General features: G+C 60.7%; 1 protein-coding gene across 4 annotated transcripts in view; it reads left to right on the top strand.

Annotated features, from left to right (window-relative positions):
• GGA1 (golgi associated, gamma adaptin ear containing, ARF binding protein 1) overlaps positions 1,834–19,386 on the top strand; it is a 27,699-nt gene continuing 10,146 nt past the window's right edge. The window contains exons 1-14 of one of the 4 annotated variants that reach the window (XM_021091505.1): positions 1,834–2,269; positions 5,993–6,077; positions 7,663–7,738; positions 8,699–8,797; positions 9,675–9,798; positions 10,158–10,258; positions 10,990–11,070; positions 12,026–12,166; positions 12,244–12,325; positions 13,433–13,540; positions 14,211–14,363; positions 17,929–17,993; positions 18,416–18,582; positions 19,029–19,222. In XM_021091505.1, coding sequence (XP_020947164.1) covers positions 2,227–2,269; positions 5,993–6,077; positions 7,663–7,738; positions 8,699–8,797; positions 9,675–9,798; positions 10,158–10,258; positions 10,990–11,070; positions 12,026–12,166; positions 12,244–12,325; positions 13,433–13,540; positions 14,211–14,363; positions 17,929–17,993; positions 18,416–18,582; positions 19,029–19,222 — 1,519 coding nt within the window. In that variant the 5' untranslated portion in view covers positions 1,834–2,226. Of the gene's footprint in view, positions 2,270–2,317; positions 2,449–2,473; positions 3,441–5,992; positions 6,078–7,662; positions 7,739–8,698; positions 8,798–9,674; positions 9,799–10,157; positions 10,259–10,989; positions 11,071–12,025; positions 12,167–12,243; positions 12,326–13,432; positions 13,541–14,210; positions 14,364–17,928; positions 17,994–18,415; positions 18,583–19,028; positions 19,223–19,386 lie in introns of those variants that run through there. The other 3 variants (XM_021091508.1, XM_021091506.1, XM_021091507.1) reach the window with 3 other exon arrangements.

Here is a 19,386-nt window from a genome sequence, read left to right as displayed (position 1 = left end):
GGCCAGCATCTACAGCTCCAATTAGACCCCTATCCTGGGAACCTCCATATGCCGCGGGTGCAGCCCTAGAAAAGACAAAAAGACAAAAACAAACAAACAAAAAAACCCCGAAGAGCCCAATTTCTGAGTTTCCTGTTTGCTCTCTTGGTCTTTCCTTCAACCATCCTCGCCTTCAACCCCCTTCTCAAGTTCCTCCTTCCAAACCTTGTACCCTGAGCCCCAGTCTGGGCCAGGCCTTACCTGCATAGCCACTTTTCTGACTCGTCACCAACCCTGCTCTTCAGGACTCAATGAGGCAAGCCTAGAGCTGTCATCAAATGTATGACCTGGCTCCCCCGCTCCCCGTTTGCTGTGCAACAGTGGGCACATTCCTGCATCCCTCTGCCGGTAAAGCTTATGAATAATAGTTTCAACTCATTCATGCATTCAATGCATGATTTTTTTTTTTTTTTTTTTTTGGCCGCACCCATGGCATGCTGTAGTTCCTGGGCCAGGGAGCCAACCTGCGCCACAGCTGCAACCGGAGCCAAAACAGTGACAACCCCGAATCCTTAACCCACTGAGCCGCCAGGAAACACCTCAATGCGTGTTGATTGAACACTTATGTGCCAGTTATTCTTTCAAGCCTTGAGGATACATCGATGAACCAAATAGATGAAATTCCTCGTCCTCACAGAGCTTACCTTCCAGTGGGGGCAAGAGACAAAAGACACGATGAAGAAAAGAAGTAATCAGTGGAGACAGGTGCTAAGGAGAAAAGTTCAGCCGAGACAGTGAGTGGGGAGCCTGTGTTGGGGGGATTCACTTAGCAAACACTGGTTCACTGAATTCTAACAAGAATGATTCAGATGGGAAGTCTTGAGATCCAAGGAGGCTAAGTGACTTGTCCTAGGGCAGTTTGGAAAGCAGCGAGGTCAGAATTTGAACCCTGGTCAAATCTCTGCTCTCTTTAAAACGTGACCCTGGACAGACTGCATGTGCCCCTAAATCAGTGCGGTAAATGTATTATTTCTGTAACAATTCATGTCACAGTAATAAAAGAAACAAACGAAAAGAGCTCTAAGTACATATTATGTTACAGCTTTTATTGAGGAATGCAATAAACATACATATCACTTTCCTGTATAATTTTAATGGTTTGTGGGGGAGAGTTGAGAAAAGCATCTCGGTTTGCTGAATAGTTGAGTTTAGGGGAAAAACTGACCCAAGCACATGCCTCTCAAACTCCCTGATGAGGTCACCTCGGTTCTGCAAGGTGAATCGAGGTCGCTTGCGAAGGCAACGGCTGAGCAGAACCGGATTCGCCAGATTCCCTTTAACCCTCCAGGAGACAGGGAGGCTCCCGAGCACACCACGGGTCAGTTCCCCGGAAGGCCGCCAGGGGGCGACAGAAGGAAACGGACCCAGGTGAGCTCGTGACGTGCCCCGGGGCCTGGAAACTGCGGGGTGCATGAAATGATCTCAGAATGAATGCAGGAGATAGCACGGGGTTCGGGCTTTGCCACTTGTGTGACCTCAAACGATCCGGTTCATTGGTTTGTTGTGAGGAGTAAATAGAAAAATGTGTAAAAGTTCTCAAAGGAGTTCCCTGGTGGCTTAGCCGGCTAAGGATCCCCTGTTGTCACTGCTGTGGCGCAGGTTCAATACCTAGCCTGGGAATTTCCACATGCTTTGGACGCAGCCAAGGGGGAAAAAAAAAGTGCTTAAAACGATGCTTGGACAACTGTAAACACTCAATAAACTTTAACGGCCCAAGTAAGTCGTTGCCCTTTTAAGGCCCCGCCATGTTTACATCTAAGCGGAAATACCCGCTCAGGATTCCGGAAGTGACCTAAGAGCCCCTCAAAAAGATGGCGGTGGAACGTTCGGCCGGAAGCGGTCACAAGCGTTTTCGTGACGCGAAACGAATTAGAGCGTCCCGCGGGGTTTCCATGGTGCAGCTCTCAGCCCCGAGTCCTTCTGCTTCCTCTCCGGCCTGAGCGCTGTGGACGAGGAGGCCGGCAACCCGTTCCTCCCCCCGCAGTCGCCGCTTAGGGGAGGGGTTGGGCGAGCAAGTGACGCTCTAGGCGAGTAGTTCTCGTCTCTATGGTGCTGAATGCTCTCACGCTCCGCTCTCGCGCGTTGGGACGGACGTTGCCCCTTTAATCGGCCGAGGGCGGTGCCGAGGAGGTCCCGCGAGAGCGGCGGGGGGCGGGGGGCGGTGCCGAGGCTGGGGGCCCGTGGCGGATGGAGCCCGCGATGGAGCCGGAGACTCTGGAGGCGCGAATCAGTGAGTGTCCGGGAGGGGCGCGGGCCGGACCGGAACCGGAACCAGGGGCACTAGGCGGGCCCCTTCCCGACGGAGGCGGGGTACGGGGCGCCCCCTCCTCACGCCCCGCCCCCGGCCCGGGGAGGGACGGTGTCCCAAGCCGGTACCTCAGACTCTGGGTTGAATAGAGACCCCAGCAGGTGCGCGGACTGGCGACGCGAGCGGGCGCCGCCTACCCTTCCGATCCGAGGGCAGCGACCCCCAGGGAGGAGTGAGCTGCGCCCCTCTCTGTGCCCAGAACCTCCGGGATGGAGAAAGCAGCCTCCAACCCCCTCGGGCCCAGACTTCAACGCGGAACGGACGCCCTAGTCTTTCCAAGGAGCCCGGGATGGTAGCAAGCGAGCAGCCCCTGGGGCTGAACCTCAGACCCAAGAGGGAGGGATCCTGCTCCCCTGGAACCCCGAATCCTCCGCTTTCTGACGCTGCATGCGTGACTCGCTCCTATCCATTCCTTGAGCTTGCATCTCCGCTCAGATTTGCTCGTTCCCCCACCCAGGAAGGGAGGGTCCACTAACCCATGAGAGCCCCCGAGTTCTGGCCACATAGTGAGAAACCCCTAAACCCTACAGGTTTGAGTCCGGTCTCAGACTCCAGAAGTAATTTCAAGGTCTCTATCCCTGCCCTCAACCCAGCCCCTTGGCTTCTGCACCCTCACCAGACTCCTTTCCCAGCCCTCTCCTGGCTTCCTCCAAATGCCTCTGCATCCCCTCCTGTGTCTCTTCCTAATACCTGGCTTTCAGAGTATCAGCCGCTACACGGTCCACCTGACCTCCCTATCCCACACTACAGAAGCTTTTCAGCTCTCACAACCCCTCAAAGCATGGCTTGCTTCTCCCCGGGCTGGTGACAGCTCCCTCTCAAGTCTTTCTTCCTGTTGGGCCCACATCTGCCACAGGACCTCGGGGCAGCCTCTGCTCAGGTCTACCTTCAGTTCAGCCTCCTGGCCTCAGGCACACCAGGGAGCTGCCCAGGGTGTTGGGGGGCTATGATCAGCCCCTTTGAAGCCAGTCTTGTGCAGAGTTGAGTTCTGAGGTTGGTCCCAGAATCACACTGTCTCCAGCGGAGGGGGAGGGCCTGGAAAGGAAGCACTCAGCGGCCATCGAGACTGTTCTGGAACGCCACAAGTGTCCAGGTCACAGCAATAACTGGGGGGGATGGGCAGGGCCCTGGTTGATAGATCTGACCGCCGCAGGCCTTGGGCTGTGGCTGATACAAAACCAGTGTCAGGTTGAGCAGCAGTGGGGATTTTCTGCAGGGTCAGAGGATCTGATCTGAGGAACAGACAGGAGTCAGGGCACACAGGTTTGGCAGGAGGCTGGACTCCAGTTGGGGCTGAGATTGTTTTCTTTTTCATCCCCTCACAAAATTATAAGTTCTCCCCTCACAGTGGCTGGAGGTAAAAAGTAGCTTCTGGTGGGTCAGTGATGATGTTCCCGTCACTGTAGGGTGACAGAGCAGAGTCACACGCCCTGTTGTGAAACACCCCTTCCCTCCCTGGGTGCTCTCCCCTGCTGCCTGCTGGGGAGGGTGCTCTCCCCCCCCCCGCCCCGGCCAGGCAGAGGTAAGGGGGCTGGGAGTTGGGGGCCAGGGCCAGAGAAATTATTCAGAGCACCTTGGACCCAGAGGCCCTCGCTCTGAACCAGATGCAGAGATGATGTCTTATGATGCCATTACTTCTTCCTCCCTGGCTTGTGACTCAGAAGCAGGCTCGAGAACCAGCTTCTCTGTCCTCACTCAGACTCATGCGTCTCTGACACTTTACAGGACTTCCTGATTCAGGGTCCCCAGCTGGATGTCATTGGGTAGGCAATAGCCAGCCCTAGTCTATCTTTCTCACTGCAGGCTGGTGTTCCCCCGCCTCTGACGGTGTTGGGGGGCTGGGTGGCAGAGTAGCTGGAGGGGCCTATTCCTGGTGGTCAGCAGGGGCTTCATTTCTCCCGGGACTGGAGAACTCTGCAGGGCTCCTGGGAAGGATTTGTATGCAGAGAGAAAGTGCCTCATTCAGAACTCCGCTCAGCTGTACCTCTGAGAGCCCGTGCCCCGAACACACACTCTCTGTACCTTCTCCCTGCTCTGCTTGTCGTTCTTTCTTCCTTCCTCCCTCCCTCCCTTCTTTCTTCTCTTTCTCTGTTTCTTTCTTGCCTGCTTGCTTGCTATGTTTTTCTTCATAGCACTCTGCAACAATACACAGTATCCTGTGATCGTTTATCCTGAGTAGTCAGCGTTTCTCTTGCTGGGCCATGAGCTGCAGGAGGGTAGGGATTTTGTCCTGTTCACTGCCCTGGCCTCACACTCAGAATATTTGTTGAATAAATAGCAGTTGAATGATTGGCCGCCAGGCACTGGGATCCTAGGGCTCCAGGCCTCCCGCCACAGCACAGGGCCCCACACAGGCAGGCACCACATGCAGAGTCCCCAGCCTCCTCCAGTCCACAGATCCTTCTGCCTCCCACCTCCTGGGCTGTTCCCTCCACACCCCAACTCATTCCTCAGGTGTGGGCAGAACTGAGCGGGACAGGGTGATGCTTAGAGATAGGCTCTTGGTGGAGTTCCCTGGTGGCTCAGAAGGTGAAGGATCCAGTGTTGTCCCTTCTGTGGCTCTGATCGCTGCGGTGGCACAGGTTCGATCCCTGGCCCGGGAACCTCCACAGGTCAGATCCAGCTCTGGCGGCCCCGACTCCTTATTCTGGGTGGGGTATGTTGTCACCCCATATCACTCTGTATTTTGCTCCAACTTTACAAGTGGGGACATGGTGGTTTGGGAAAGTTATGTGATCTGCTTGATTGTTGTTTAACCAACACTGGGGGTCAGGGGTACTGTCGGGCCTTGTCTACCACCTCTTCCTGGCGGCCCTTTCCCGGCCACTACATGTTCCTGGGTTTGGATCCCCCAGAACCTCCTCCTGCCTGCCCGCAGCTGAGCCCTCGTCCAGTCACTCATTTACTGGGGGAGATGGCCAGGCGCACAAGCTGCGGGTGTGGTGCTGTAGCAGACAGGGGCCCAGGATGAAGGTCAGGTCCAGGGGCCAGGGGAGAGCGCCGCCCTGGGCAGGTGTGGGGTTGGGGGGAGGCAGCGATGCCTGAGCGGCCCTCCCCTAGGCCCTCGAGCCCTTCGGAGGCCTGTGTTCCACAGCCTGATTACTGCCTCCAGTGCTTGTGTTGCCTCTTCCAGGCAGCCTCCCCTGGGCCCAGGCACCACCGGCGTCCCCTTCTCTGGTTCCCGGTTCCCACGGCTCCTTTGCCTCCCTCTGTCACATCTCATTGAGAACCGAGCTGCCCTTGGCCCACTTCCCAGCTGCAAAGCTCCTTGAGGTTGGAACGCTGGCTTTTTCCCCTTACCTCTGGCTCTCCTCTGAGAGTGAATTCCAGGAGAATCCGGGGGACGCTGCAGGAGCAGAACTGGAGGCGGTGCGGTCAGGCGGGCGCACAGCGGCGGGGTGGACCGACCCCTGAGCACGGTCTCTAGACGTGGGCCCTTCAGGGAGAGGCTGCGAGGGGAAGCCAGCAGACAGCAGCCCCTCTGGGTGTTGACAGATATCAGCCCTGGGTCTTGGGGCCGTGGGAGCAGGGAGAGGGGAGGCCTTTCCCTGCGCTCCATCAGACGCCCTCCCCTGTCCTGACCAAGCCCCGGGGCCAGGGCGGGGACCCCTTCTCCAGGCCTCACTGGCCTCTCTTCTCCTCCAGACAGAGCCACAAACCCTCTGAACAAGGAGCTGAACTGGGCCAGCATCAACGGCTTCTGCGAGCAGCTCAACGAGGACTTTGAGGGGTAGGTGGCTTCTCCGTCTTTTGCCCACATACCCACCGTGCCCCTGCCATGCGCACACAGACCCTGACCTCAGGTGGAGATGAGGCTGGGTTGAGACCCATTTTGCATTCTTTCTTCTTTTTTGGCTGCCCTGAGCCTATGGAGTTCCTGGGCCAGGGATCAGATCCGAGCCACAGTTATGACCTACATGCAGCTGCTGCAGGGCTGGATCCTTAACCCCACTGTGCTGGGCCAGGGATCAGACCTGCGTCCTGGTGCTCCAGAGATGCCACAGCGAGAACTCCCCAGTTTTTTAGGGCTGCACCTGCAGCATATGGAGGTTCCCTGGCTAGGGGTCCAATAGAAGCTGCCAGCTTATACCGCAGCCACGCCAGATCCAAGCCACATCTGCGACTTACACCACAGCTCACAGCAGCACCAGGTCTTTAACCCACTGAGCGAGGCCAGGGATCGAACCCACAACCTCATGGTTCCTAGTCGGATTCATTAACGGCTGAGCCACGATGGGAAACCCCCCAGTTCCCGTTTTTAATGTGCTCCCAAGTTAGTGATGGCAGTGGACACTTTGTAGTCAGTGCCACTGTGTGCCACCTTCTGAGGTGGGCCTTGCCAGACCCATCTTAAAGGTGAAGAAACCAGGGCTTGATCAGGCCCAGGGCTGCCTGTCCCACACCCGTGCTTTGTCCTCCCAGAGAACTGCGTGCCCCCAGCTGAGAGGGGCCAGCAGGCCCTTAGCTCAAGGAAGCGCCAGAACCGTCTGCGTTAGAATCACCCGGTGTGCTGGTCAAAAATGGCCTTTCATGGGCTGCGCCCAGACTTGCACCTGACCACCCAGCAGGGAGTGTGGGGTGTACGTTGTTGGCATGCTCCCAGGTGGGGCTGCAGCTCGGGGAGCTCGGTGCGGTGTGCTTCCCCTCCACGGCCCCCCCGAGCTCACGCACGCCACGCGGGAGGCTGGGCAGACATGGTGACGTGTGTGCTCCGGGTCCAGCTACTCGGGTGCAGATCCCACCCCCTCTTAGCTGAGTTTCCTAGACGAGTAACTGGAGCTTCAGCTGTAAAGTGGGGGCCGCAGCACTGCTGCCTCAGGGGCTCCTGTGAAGGCTGGCCAGGAACATGGCTGTGGGGCGCTCACACGTCCTAGGCACTCGGTCCGTGCTGGCTGTTACTGGTTCTGGTGACAGGTCCTTTACAAGCCGGGAGGCAGTGTCACTACCTCCACTGTGCTTTCTCCCAGCAGAATGTTCTGTGCACATTGTCAGGCTCTGCTCCCAGGCCAGGCCCTTGCAGGCTGAGGCCGGCCCTCTGTACTTGTCTCTGCCGAAGGCCAAGGACACGGCGGGTCACAGCTCTCCGAAAACTGGCCGTGGGGCTGAGCTCATGCCCTTCGAAGGTCCCTGGCTCGCGCTCCCCACCCAGCCCAGCCCTGTTGTGCCACAGTCTCTGGCCCCAATCAGGAGAGGGAGCCGGGCCCTTGCCTGTGCCCTGCACAGCAGGCTGCAGTTCCAGCGGGGAGTATGGTGGCCTGCCCCGGCGCACCCAGGGCTCTGTGCTCAGTCTGCCTTGTGCTGTTCCTCTTACCCAGGCCTCCACTTGCCACCCGGCTGTTGGCCCACAAGATCCAGTCCCCGCAGGAGTGGGAGGCGATCCAGGCCCTGACGGTAAGCCATCTGTCCCCTGACCATGTGGATGCCACCGGGGGAGGCCAAGGCTGAGGTTTGGGTGGGGGGGCGTCCCATCAAGCCCTTCTTTAGAGCCCATGGGAGTTGTGCCAGGATGGCCAACCCCTGAGGGTCCCGTGGCACCCAGTGAGCCCATGGGCTGGCCGCCTACCCCAGACCTGCACGGTTAGGCCTCTTGCAGGGAGGAAGCCCCTCAGTCTTCCGGTCCAGCTGCGTGTCAGACCTTCAGGAGGCTGAATCAGCACCCCTGCCCCAGACTTGCTGACCAGAACCCCTGTGGTGTCTGCGTCTAGGACTCCGCAGGTTTATAGAGCTCCCCAGGGGCATCGTGGGGCCGGGCCAGGCCATCGATGGCCTCCAGACACAGGACAACACTGTCCTCCCCCGTGGGGTGACAGTTGGGCTTGGACCAGAGGTGTCAGCTGAGCCCGTAGTGGAGCGGGGTGTATAGCGTGTGGTCCCCAAGCGTGGGTCACAGAGCAACCGGCCATACAGCACAGCTGATTTTAGATGGTGGTGGATCAGCAGCTTCCCTCTTAATAGTCATGTATTTGTTTTAAGACACTAGGGTTTGGGGTTTTTTTTCCTCAAACATATATTAGTTCTCTGATTTCACTACATATAGCTTAGGAAAGGCTGAGGTAGATGGTACGTATTTACGTTTCAAAAAACCCTCCAAGGAAAATAGTAAGCAAGTAATTTACAGGTGGTCCTCAGACGGGGCCAAGCTGCGGAGGGACTGAGCCTGTGCTGCGAGTTGGGCATCGCTGGGCTCTCAGTGTGGCCCAGCCCCGTCTCCCAGGGGATGGTGACAAGACTTGGGGGCCTCTGCGCCTCAGAATCTTCTTTTTCTCACGAGTCACCCTCCCCGTTCTCAGCGCCGGTCCCTGGGCCCCTGTCTCCTCTGACCCTCCCCCGGGGTCCCCACCCTCCCTGCAGGTGCTGGAAACATGCATGAAGAGCTGTGGCAAGAGGTTCCACGATGAGGTGGGCAAATTCCGCTTCCTCAACGAGCTCATCAAGGTCGTGTCTCCCAAGGTGGGTGCTCCAGTGCGCGTGGAGACTGCGCCGTCAGGGGGCTGGGGGTTTGAGGGTCCAGGATCCCCAGATCGGCCTGGGGGCGGTGATCGACCCCCGAACGCAGACCCTTTCTTACGGCCCCCTTCCTGCAGGTGAGTCCGGGAAGCTGGGTTTCCAGGAAGAGCGCTCCCAGGCTGACGGGCGGCCGGTCGGCTCAGGAGCTGCTCGGCGCTTGGGAGCCATGGCGGGAGCGCTATGCGGCTTCCCCAGCACGGGCTGCGCGGCCTCTGAGATCTCTCCCTGCAGACCTGGCCACGCGCCCCACCTGGGCCTCTAGCGGAGGGTTTCCCTATCCCCACCTCGCAAGGGGGGCCTGGGGTGCAGAGGTCCCAAACCTGAGTGACAGGGCCTGCTGCTGGGCTGCACCTGGGGCTGGGCCTGAGGAGCCCTCCCACGGGCCCTGGGGTGAGACACCCCCCGCCCCACCCAGCCTTGCCCAGACCCCTGCCTCGCCCAGAGCAGCTCAGTGACCTGGCAGCACCTCTCAGGAGGCGCCTGATGCGAGGGCCAGTTCCCTCGACCTCGTTTGCGGCTGGGAGACTGAACAGGCCGGGCCGAGCAGTTCCACGCCTGCTCCCTCCCTGGTCAGCCCGGAGCCTGGTGGCTCCTGTTCCCAGGGGTCACAGGCCGTGAGCAGGCACTGGGCTCTGCGCCTTCCCTGTGTCAGCTCTGCATCCTCAGCACGCTGCCGCCACCCCCAGTTAACAGGTGGGGGGCTGGGAGTGGGCCCGGCTGGTCGGGTGGGCTGCGAGCCCTGGGGAGGCAGCCGGGACTGGGGCTGCAGGGACTGCGGCCGGGCAGTGGCAGAGGCCTCTCCTCCCTTTGGTCCCCGAAGTACCTGGGCTCGCGGACGTCGGAGAAGGTGAAGAACAAGATCCTGGAGCTCCTCTACAGCTGGACGGTCGGCCTCCCCGAGGAGGTGAAGATCGCAGAGGCCTACCAGATGCTGAAGAAGCAGGGTGAGGTGCCAGGGCGCCGGCGTGAGCGCCTCCCGCCTCCCGGAGCCAGCCTCCGGCAGCTCCAGGGCCTCCTGGCAGCAAGGTCACGGGTCTGCCCTTTAACCTCTCCAGAACAAGCTGGCAGGGCCTCTCTCGGCTCTGCCCCAAGCTGGCTCGGGGTGGAGGAGGTGGGTTTGATTCAGCCTCCTCTCAGGGAGCAGTCCCCGCGGAGTGGCCTCGGCCTGTAGGTTCCCAAACGCCACCCACACGCTATTGGACATGGTAGTTCAGGACTGATTGCCCCTCCTGCCCACACTCCAGGGCCAGCATGTCCCCTGGCCCAGCCCCCGTGACCATGTCCCCACCACCGTCTGCTGCAGGGATCGTGAAGGCCGACCCCAAGCTTCCGGATGACGCCGCCCTTCCCCTTCCTCCACCGCGGCCCAAGAATGTGATCTTTGAGGACGAGGAGAAATCCAAGGTGAGGGCCGGACAGGGACCCCGGGCCCACGGCAGGCCGGCGTCAGTGGCTTCTGGCCCCTGGAGCAGAGGCCCCGGCTGAGGACTCCGGAAACGCAGGCCTGAGGCTGCGGCCCCGGAGTCAGTTTGGGGGCGTTTCTAGGTTGATCCGGAGCTCACCTGTTTTCATGTCTGTGACCCTTTCAACAGGAATTTTATTAGTTTTTTGTTAAGGAAGCATGTGCTCTGGGGCAAGAAAGTAAACAGCACCGGAGATAAGATAAAAAGCAAAAGCTCCTCCCCGGTTCCTGATGGCTTGGCAGGTTAAGGATCTGGCGTTATCACTGCAGCATCTCGGGTCACTGCCGAGGCAGGGGTTCCCTCCCTGGCCTGGGACCATTTGCATGCTGCGGGTGCAGCCGAGAAAAGAAAAGAAAAAAAAAGGCAAAGTCCCTCTCTGTCTGGCCCAGTCCCAGAGAGTAACGGCTGTTGAGTTTCCTGTTTGTCTTTCAGGGAAAATTCTCTAGCGGTGACATTGGGCACCATTTGTGGAGAACTTATTTCTGCCTGGCGCTGGGGGGAGCCCTGAGGTGCCATGTGTCCCTTGTGCTACGGCCACCCCACAAGGTGTCAGTGGAGCCTTGCCATCCCACAGAGGGCTTAAGTAATGTAGGTCCCAGCACGAGCAAGCAGAGCCAGCACAGCCCCAGGCCCGGGGACCGCCGTCTCAGCCACGTTCCTCTGTGTCCACAGATGCTGGCCCGCCTGCTGAAGAGCTCCCACCCCGAGGACCTCCGAGCGGCCAACAAACTCATCAAGGAGATGGTGCAGGAGGTGATGGCAGAGCCCAGAGAGCAGGGAGGCCGCCGGGTGGGGTGGTGAGCCGGGCCAGCAAAAGCACTTGTGTGTGCGCGTGCACGTGAGGGACCCCGCCTGGCCCGGCCAGAGGGTGGCGACAGCAGAGCTGGCTGACCGAGTCGGGGGAGGTGGGGGGGCATTGGGCAGAGCCAGGGTCAGTGTGTGGCAGGAAGAATTTCCCAGCAGCCGAGCTGACCTGCCCTGGCTTCTCTGAAGCTGACTCCCTCCTCTGTAAAAGTTAGAAGGAAATTAGGTCTTTCTATATTTAAAGTATAAAGCGTGCGTGGAGAGAGAGAGAGAATAATCTATGTTTAGCTTATAAGTGCGGGAACACCCTTTCAAGGGACAAGGGCAAGGGTTGTGGAAACCGCAGGTGTAGGGCTAGTCCTGGGCCACCCCAGTCACCTGGCCAGAGTGTTGGAAACCCAGATTCCAGAGCCAGCCCTGGAGATTCTTTCTTTTTTTCCTTTTTGTCTTCTTAGGGCCATACCCATGGCATGTGGAAGTTCCCAGGCTAGGGGTCTAATTGGAGCCATAGCCACCGGCCTACACTACAGCCACAGCAATGCAGGATCTGAGCCAAGTCTGCGACCTACACCCCAGCTCACGGCAACGCTGAAGCCTTAACCCACTGAGCGGGACCAGGGACTGAACCCGAGTCCTCCTGGATACTAGTCAAGTTCATAACTCCTGAGCCACAACAGGAACTCCAGCCCGGAGTTTCTGATGGGCTGGTGCAGAGGCCTGGGTCCAGGCAGCATTGGCAGGAGGACAGGACGTGACCAGAGGGCCCTGTCCTGGGCCCGAGAGGCTCCTGGCAGAAGCCGATCCCACACCCCGCAGACACCCTCCCGCTGGTGAGGGCGCTGTGCCTGGCTCGGGGCCCGACCTGACGCAGGCTCTCTCCGGCCCTTTGCCGACGCCTCCCCAGGACCAGAAGCGGATGGAGAAGATCTCGAAGCGGGTGAGCGCCATCGAGGAGGTGAACAACAACGTGAAGCTGCTGACGGAGATGGTCATGAACCACAGCCAGGGCGGTGCCGCAGCCCGGAGCGGCGAGGACCTCATGAAGGTGCGCCCGCCCCCGCCCAGCCCCCGCCCGCCGCAGGGCCCCCGCCAGCCCTGACCTGCCCACCCTGCTGCCCCCAGGAGCTGTACCAGCGCTGTGAGCGCATGCGGCCCACGCTCTTCAGACTGGCCAGCGACACCGAGGACAATGACGAGGCCCTGGGTGAGCCGCCCTTGGACGGAGCCACCACCAGGGGGCTCCCTTCTCCAGCAGTAACCTTGAGCTCCACTAGGAGGAAGGAAGCAGCAGAGATCGGGGGCTGGCATGGTTGAGAGACCCCCAGGGCCAAGCCTCTCTGCAGGCAGCTCACTGGCTGCCCGTAAGCTGCAGCTGGGGAGGGAAGTGACCCGTCCAGGTCACAGAGCAGGATGGTGGCAGAGCCCAGGTGGACCAGCCACGCCTCCCTGGTAAGGTGAGCTGGAAGCCGAAAGCAAAGCCCACGGGCCTGAGCGCTTCCAGAGCTGGGCCCTGGCGCTTCTGCCAGGGCCACTCCTCGGGGTCTCGTCCCTGTTCTGTGCCATCACATCAGCTGGGCCTCTCGGGCAGCGGTCCAGGGACCATCTCAGCCCCACTCAGCAGAAGTTCCCTGAGTGCCTCCCACGTGCCAGGTAGCTGGTCCCCACCCAAGAGGCTGGCTGCTCAGACCCCTCTAAGCCCTGACCGCCAAGGAGGTGACAGGGTGAGGGCCTCGTTTGCCAGGCAGCTCTAGGCTCGGGGGGGTGTGGAGGGTGTGGCAGAGATGGAAATCAGCAGAGCCGTATCCTCACAGAGCCTGCAGCCTGATGAGGAGACAGCGGTAAGGCTGAGGCGAGAGCCGGGGCAGTTTGTCAGGAGGGAGCAAGGGCCTCGGAGAAAAACAAGCGGGAGGGACGGGGGTGTGGGGCTGGGGGTTAGAGAGGCCCCCTGAGGGTATGGGGGTCAGAGAGGGCCCCTGAGGGTGCAGGGCTGGGGGTCAGAGAGGGCCCCTGAGATGACTAGGTGAAGACCTGAGGAGGGAAGGGGCGCAGATGTGCAGAGAGCAGCATGCCTCAGAGAGCAAAGCCGGCCTGGAGGCCTGGAGGCCGGGCCACGTGCTCAGGGCCCGGCAGGGGCCAGTGTGGAAGAGACTGGGCGAGGGCAGGTCTCGGAGCGCCTGAGGCTGAGGAGATGAGACGGGCTGCCCCCCAGCCCCGCCCCCTCCCCTGAGGCCTGGGTGGATGTGGGGTGATCCCCCCGCCCAGGGGCCCCCACCTTCCTTCAGCCTGGTCTCTCCCCTCCTGCCCGTTGCAGCCGAGATCCTGCAAGCCAACGACAACCTCACCCAGGTGATCAACCTGTACAAGCAGCTGGTGCGGGGCGAAGAGGTCAACGGTGATGCCACAGCCGCCTCCATCCCGGGTGAGCAGGTGGCAGGAGAGCTGGGGGCGTCGGGGGCACACCAGCCAGGGACACGGTCCAGGGTGGAGTGCTGGTTCAGAGTTGGTGGCCGTGACCCTGACCCCTTAAGATGGGGGGCCTGCTGAGAGCTGGGGTGGAGTCTGTGCCAGGCCTGCAGCTGTGGGGGCAGCAAGTCTGGATGCAGGATGGACAGGGAGGGAGCCAAGGACGGGCAGAAAAAGGAAGGCCTTTCCTTCATTTGACAAGTCCAGCAGTCAGTGTGCGGGGCGAGATGACACCCCTCAGGCTTAGTTTAGTTATTAAAAGTGGGCAGGGAGGCTTTGATGCATAAATGTTACAGGCTCGGTTCCCACAGGGTAGAGTGACCGCCTGGGCACCACCCCCCGCCGCCCCAGGAGGCTGGAGTTGGCCCTGTGTGGGGGAGGCGGGGGTGGGGCACCGCTCAAACAGCAGAGCCTAAGAGCCGCCTTAAAGGATGGGAGGCACTCAGCCAAGCGACAGAGAAGAAGGGGATTTGTTCTGCACAGAGGGGCCGCCGTGTGCTGGAGAAAGGGCCTGGCGAGCGGTCAGGGGCAAGGGCGGGTGGCCCCGGAGGGGAGAGCTCACCGCCCCAGCCCCCAGGGACTCAGAGGGTCCTCCACCCGGGGCCGACTCTCCTTTCCCACCGCAGGGAGCACCTCGGCCCTGCTGGACCTCTCGGGCCTGGATCTCCCTCCAGCGGGCACCACCTACCCAGCCATGCCCACCCGCCCTGGCGAGCAGGCCAGCCCCGAGCAGCCCAGCTCCTCCGTTTCCCTGCTTGACGACGAGCTCATGTCTCTGGGTGAGGAAGGGTCCGGGCTCGGCTCAGGGGGTGGCGGGGGGTTATGCCCACAGCACACAAGGTACTTTCGGTGGGGGGTCAGGTCAGCGTGTCCCCCCTCCGCCTGTGAGTCCCCTGCAGCGTGGGGGCTGGGCGTTGGGCCCATTTCGCAGCTGCCGAAGCTGAGGCTCGGGAGGGAAGGAGCTGGTGCCAGGCCCTGCAGTCAGAGGGGGAGGTTGATAAACCAGCCATGCCGAGGCTCCTGCGGCCTGAGGGAAAATGGAGGGATTTCCCTGCAGCAGGTTGGAGCCTTGAATCGCTTCGGGAGCTACCCTAGGCAGACGTCAGCGACTTCCTGCCACTGAGAGGAAGAGGGAGAGAGTTCTGGGCTCCGCAGCCCTGGAGCCTCCAGAGCAGCCGGTGCCAGAGCACAAGATGCTCTGTGACCCGAGCTGGTCCAGGCCCAGCCTGCAGTCACTGGGCAGGTCAGGACCTCAGAGCCCCGCAGGGGAATGGGGTCATGCCCGGGGAAGAAGCAGAGGGCACCCAGCCAGCCAGGCAGTGTTCAGGTTTCCAGCTTTCAGGTGCAGCAGCCCCATCTGAGAGCCAGAGCAGGAGAGCGTGGAGCAGCCTCCACACAGTGGCCCTGGAGCTGTAAAAATTAAAAGAGAAGGGAGTGGAGGGGCTCTGGCAAAGGAGCCTCAAAAGATATGTTGGGGAGTTCCAGTTGTGGCTCAGCGGTTAATGAACCCGACTGGCATCCATGAGGTGGCGGGTTTGATCCCTGGCCTCGCTCAGTGGTTTAAGGATCCAGTGTTGCCAAGAGCTATGGTGTGGGTCACAGATGCGGCTTGGATCCCATGTTGCTGTGGCTGTGGTGTAGGCCGGCAGCTACAGCTCTGATTAGACCCCTAGCCTGGGAACCTCCATATTGCCACAGGTGCAGCCCTAAAAAGACCAAAAAAAGATATGTTGGGAAACTAACTTAGAAGCTGAATCCAGCTGTCTTCTCCTGAGTTAGTTCCAAGAGGAAAATCAAACCTGACAGACTCCGAGAAGCCACAGTTTGCTGGGGTCCCAGCGGGTGGCCGGTATGTGCCTCCCTAAATGCTGTTGTAGCTGAGCCCGCCCTCCACTGCGCACAGGAGATGTGGGAGCAAGGCTTAGAAAGGCTGAGGCCTTGGCACTCAGAGCAGCACCAGGCTGGCGGCGAGGTGCTCAGATTCGGAGCTTCTTGGCTGCTCTGACCCAGCTCATCAGTCAGGAGAGGGAAGTGAGGAATTGGATTGAGAAGCAAGAAACCAGGGGGACACTGGACCCGATGGAGGTCCCCTCTGTGGGCCGTTCAGCCAGCACCAAACCGAGGAGGCTCTGACCACAGCGTGTCCACAGACACGCCTAGGAGCCCCACCCACCTGCCCCCTTTCCATTCAGAGCCAGGGTGACTCGGAGAAAGGTCCCTGGCCCCTTTGGACAGAGAAGTAAAGACAGGCCAGTGACAAGAAAGCCCGCACTGGCCGGTCCTCCACAGCAGAGCCAGCACCAGGCGGCAGCTACCTGGCCCGGCAGCGGGGGTGCGTGGCCCAGCCCCCAGCAAGTGGCTGTGGCAAAGCCGCCTTCCCGTGAGCTGCGCTCTGTGCATTGCACTTCCTGCCCCCGAGTTGCACGAGCGGAGCCCTGAGCCTCCAGCTTCCTCTGGTTGCTACTCAAAGGCAGAGAAAATGTGGGAACCAGAACCAGAAGTGGCGGGCCAGCAGCCGCCTAGCTCCCCAACTCGGGGAGCAGAGGAAGCCTGGGGACCACAAAAGGGGCTTGTCCTAAACGCCTCCCGGGCAGGAAGGGTGAGGGGCGGGGGGTGGGGTCAGCGCACTTCCTGTCTGTGGAGAGGTGTTCGCCCCGGTCCTGCACTCGGTCTGATCCGTCTGATTTCTTCTTAGTCACACAGTCCTCTGGTGTCGGTGCTACTGTTGTCTCCACCTTACACACAAGGCACCGGAAGGTGGTCTCCAGCCCAGGGCCACACAGCTAAGAGGCAGAGCTGTGTGTGAACGGCGCTAGTCCGCCATGCTCTGTCCAAGTCCTGTCTCTGCCACTTGGCAGTGATGTGACCCGGGCGGGTTACTCAACCCCTCAGAGCGTCCCTCTCCTCCTCCCTAAAGCAGGCCTAGAACCCCACACCCACCTTGGAAGGTGTGTGAGGACCGAGACCCACATCCGAAGCGCCAGCACAGGTGTGGGGGCTGTTAGCAGGTTCCACTGTTGTTGTCCCTGGTCTCCGGCCTGTCCAGAGAACAGGTCACCTTTGCCTGTCAGGTAGCACTTCAGGCTGGCCCTCACTTCTTCAGGCTTTGCTACAAATGGGATAAACTTGGCTTCTCTTTAAAACCCAGGGTGGGAGTTCCCATTGGGGCTCACTGGGGTAAAGACTCGACATTGCCTCTGTGAGGATGCAGGTCCCATCCCTGGCCTCACTCAGTGGGTTAGGGATCCAGCGTTGCCACAAGCCGCAGCATAGATCGCAGATACAGCTCGGATCCAGTGTTGCCATGGCTGTGGCATCAGCCTCAGCTGCATCTCCAGTTCAACCCCTGGCCCCGGGAACTTCTGTGTGCTGCAGGTGCGGCCATTAAAAAAAATAAAAAACAGGGAAGTTCCTTTGTGGCTCAGCGGTAACGAGCCCGACTAGTGTCCATGAGATCCAGGTTCTATCCCTGGCCTCGCTCAGTGGGTTAAGGATCCGGTGTTGCTGTGAGCTGTGGTGTAGGTCACAGATGTGGCTTGCATCTGGCGTTGCTATGGCTGTGCGTAGACCAGTGACTACAGCTCCAATTCTACCCCTAGCCTGGGAACCTCTGTGTGCCGTGGGTGCACCCCACCTCCACTCCCTGCCAAAAGAAAGCAGGGTGAACTTGGCTGGGGGTGTGCTTCTGGACATGTGGAGGTCAGACCGGCTGGGGACCTCCACTGATCAGCAGGCAATTGCAGGCCCTTCCAGAGGGGCCGCAGCCCTCCTTTGCAGCAGTCAGCCAGCCTTGTTGGCATGTGCCAGGGCAGACAGGGCCTTGAGAGGTGGCGTGAGTGGTAGACTCAGGGCCACTGGGGTTGCTCAGCTCCTGGGCCAGGCCTGGACCTATGGCCCTGTTCCCTGCACCGCCTCACCCTCCTGACACTCAGTAGGTGGCCCTTTAGTCAGTTGTTGGGTGGGTGGTGCCGACCCTTGCCCACATGGATCTGTGAGGTTTAGGGACCTCAGTTGGTGTCTCCCACTCCCTCTTCCCCTCCCTGACTCCTGGCTCCTGGCTGCCAGCAGCTGAGCGAAGGCGAAAGTCCTGACCTCAGGAGTTGAGCTTCAAGAGAGGAAGCGTGTTTGAACCCAGAGGATAGGCTCTTGGGTCTTGGGTTTCTACTTCTGCTCTGTTGCTAGTTCCGTCTGAGGGGGAGGGGGCTTCCCCTTTGAGCTAAGCCTCTCAGCGGAGGGGCTTCAGGGGGAGCCATAAGCCGGGGACCCTGACCCAGCGCATAGTGCCCCAGCTCTTGCCTCTTCCCACGAATCCAGCTCCTTCACTTCTGTCTTGCTTGCCCGCAGGCCTGAGTGACCCCACACCCGCCTCGGGCCCCAGCTTGGATGGTGCCGGGTGGAACAGCTTCCAGGTAGGAGGGGCCTGTCCCCAGGGAGCGCGGCTGGGACAGGCAGCCTGAGGGGGGAAATGAAGGGACAGGTGGGCAGGAGGGCAGGGGTGGCCGGCGGCGGAGGCTCCCCACCCGGGATGGAGGAAGGCGGGCCAGCTTCTCCTCTCCCGTGCATCTCCCTGCAGGTCTCAGCCTGGGGTTTCCCTCGGTTGAGACAGGGGCTCCTGGTTCCTTTTCTTTTGAGGGTGACCGGGGTTCCTGGAATGGGATGGTTTCTAGAGTAGAACCCTGGACCAAGGCCAGCAGGAAGACTGTCCGCATCCCTGCTGCTGCTTCCCCGGATGTCCCTTGCCGGGAGGGGGAGAGACCTCGGAGCAGCAGCGGTGACCCCGACGCCCTTTCAGCGCAGCCCCACCCACCTGCCTCCTTTGTATGCCTGACAGTCATCCGATGGCACTGAACCCCCGGCCCCGACTCCAGCCCCCAGCACGGAGAGTCAGCCCCCCACGCGGACGTCCCTGCCCACGAGCAGTGGTCTGGATGACCTGGACCTCCTGGGGAAGACGCTCCTGCAACAGTCGCTGCCCCCTGAGTCCCAGCAAGTGCGGTGGTAAGGGCACGCCCTGGCCCAGACCCTGCCCTATGCCCAGCCAGGAGAGGCCCGGTGCCAGTCTGTTCCCACGGGCGGTGCTGCCAGAGCACCACCGTGTGCCAAGCACTGCCCTGGGCTTGAGGGCCACAGCAGAGACTACAGCAGGTGCAAGGCCCGTCCAAGGGGAGCAGGGGGACCTGTGCCCCACTCCTGTGCCCTCCCCTAGGCCTGCTGGCAGCTGAGCAAGACTGAAGGCCCAGGGGCTGCCCCTGAGGGCGCTGAGCCCGGGTGGATGGGGTTGGGGGAAGCAAGAGCTGCCCCTTCCAAGGTGAAGGGACCGAGGCTGGAAGGGTGGGGGTGCAACTGAGCCAGCAGTCAGGGACAGCCAGGAAGCCCTGCCTTGCCTGTACCCCTGATCTCTTGGCCACCGAAGAGTCACCTCTCAATGCACTGCCCCCGATAAGGGAGAAGCAGCAGCCAGCCCCCCGGCTCACGCTCCGGGACTTGCAGAATAAAAGCAGCTGCAGCTCGCTCAGCTCCGGTGCCACCAGCCTTCTCCACACCGTGTCCCCCGAGCCCCCCGGGCCTCCACAACAGCCCACACCGACGGAGCTGTCGCTGGCCAATGTCACTGTGCCTCTGGAGTCCATCAAACCCAGTGAGTAGGGTGGGGGCACAGTGGGTACAGGCTGGGTACACCCGCCTCCACGTCCTGCCAGGAGCTCCATCTGGGGGAGCAGGTGGGAAGGTCACCTGCCCGACTCAGCAGGGCCTGTGGGCAAGACCCTTCCCTTTTCCAGGACTCGGTTTCCTCATCTGTCC

Source organism: Sus scrofa, chromosome 5 (assembly GCF_000003025.6).
Source record: "Sus scrofa isolate TJ Tabasco breed Duroc chromosome 5, Sscrofa11.1, whole genome shotgun sequence".
NCBI lineage: Eukaryota > Metazoa > Chordata > Mammalia > Artiodactyla > Suidae > Sus > Sus scrofa.
This window is presented reverse-complemented; position numbering and strand designations above follow the sequence as displayed.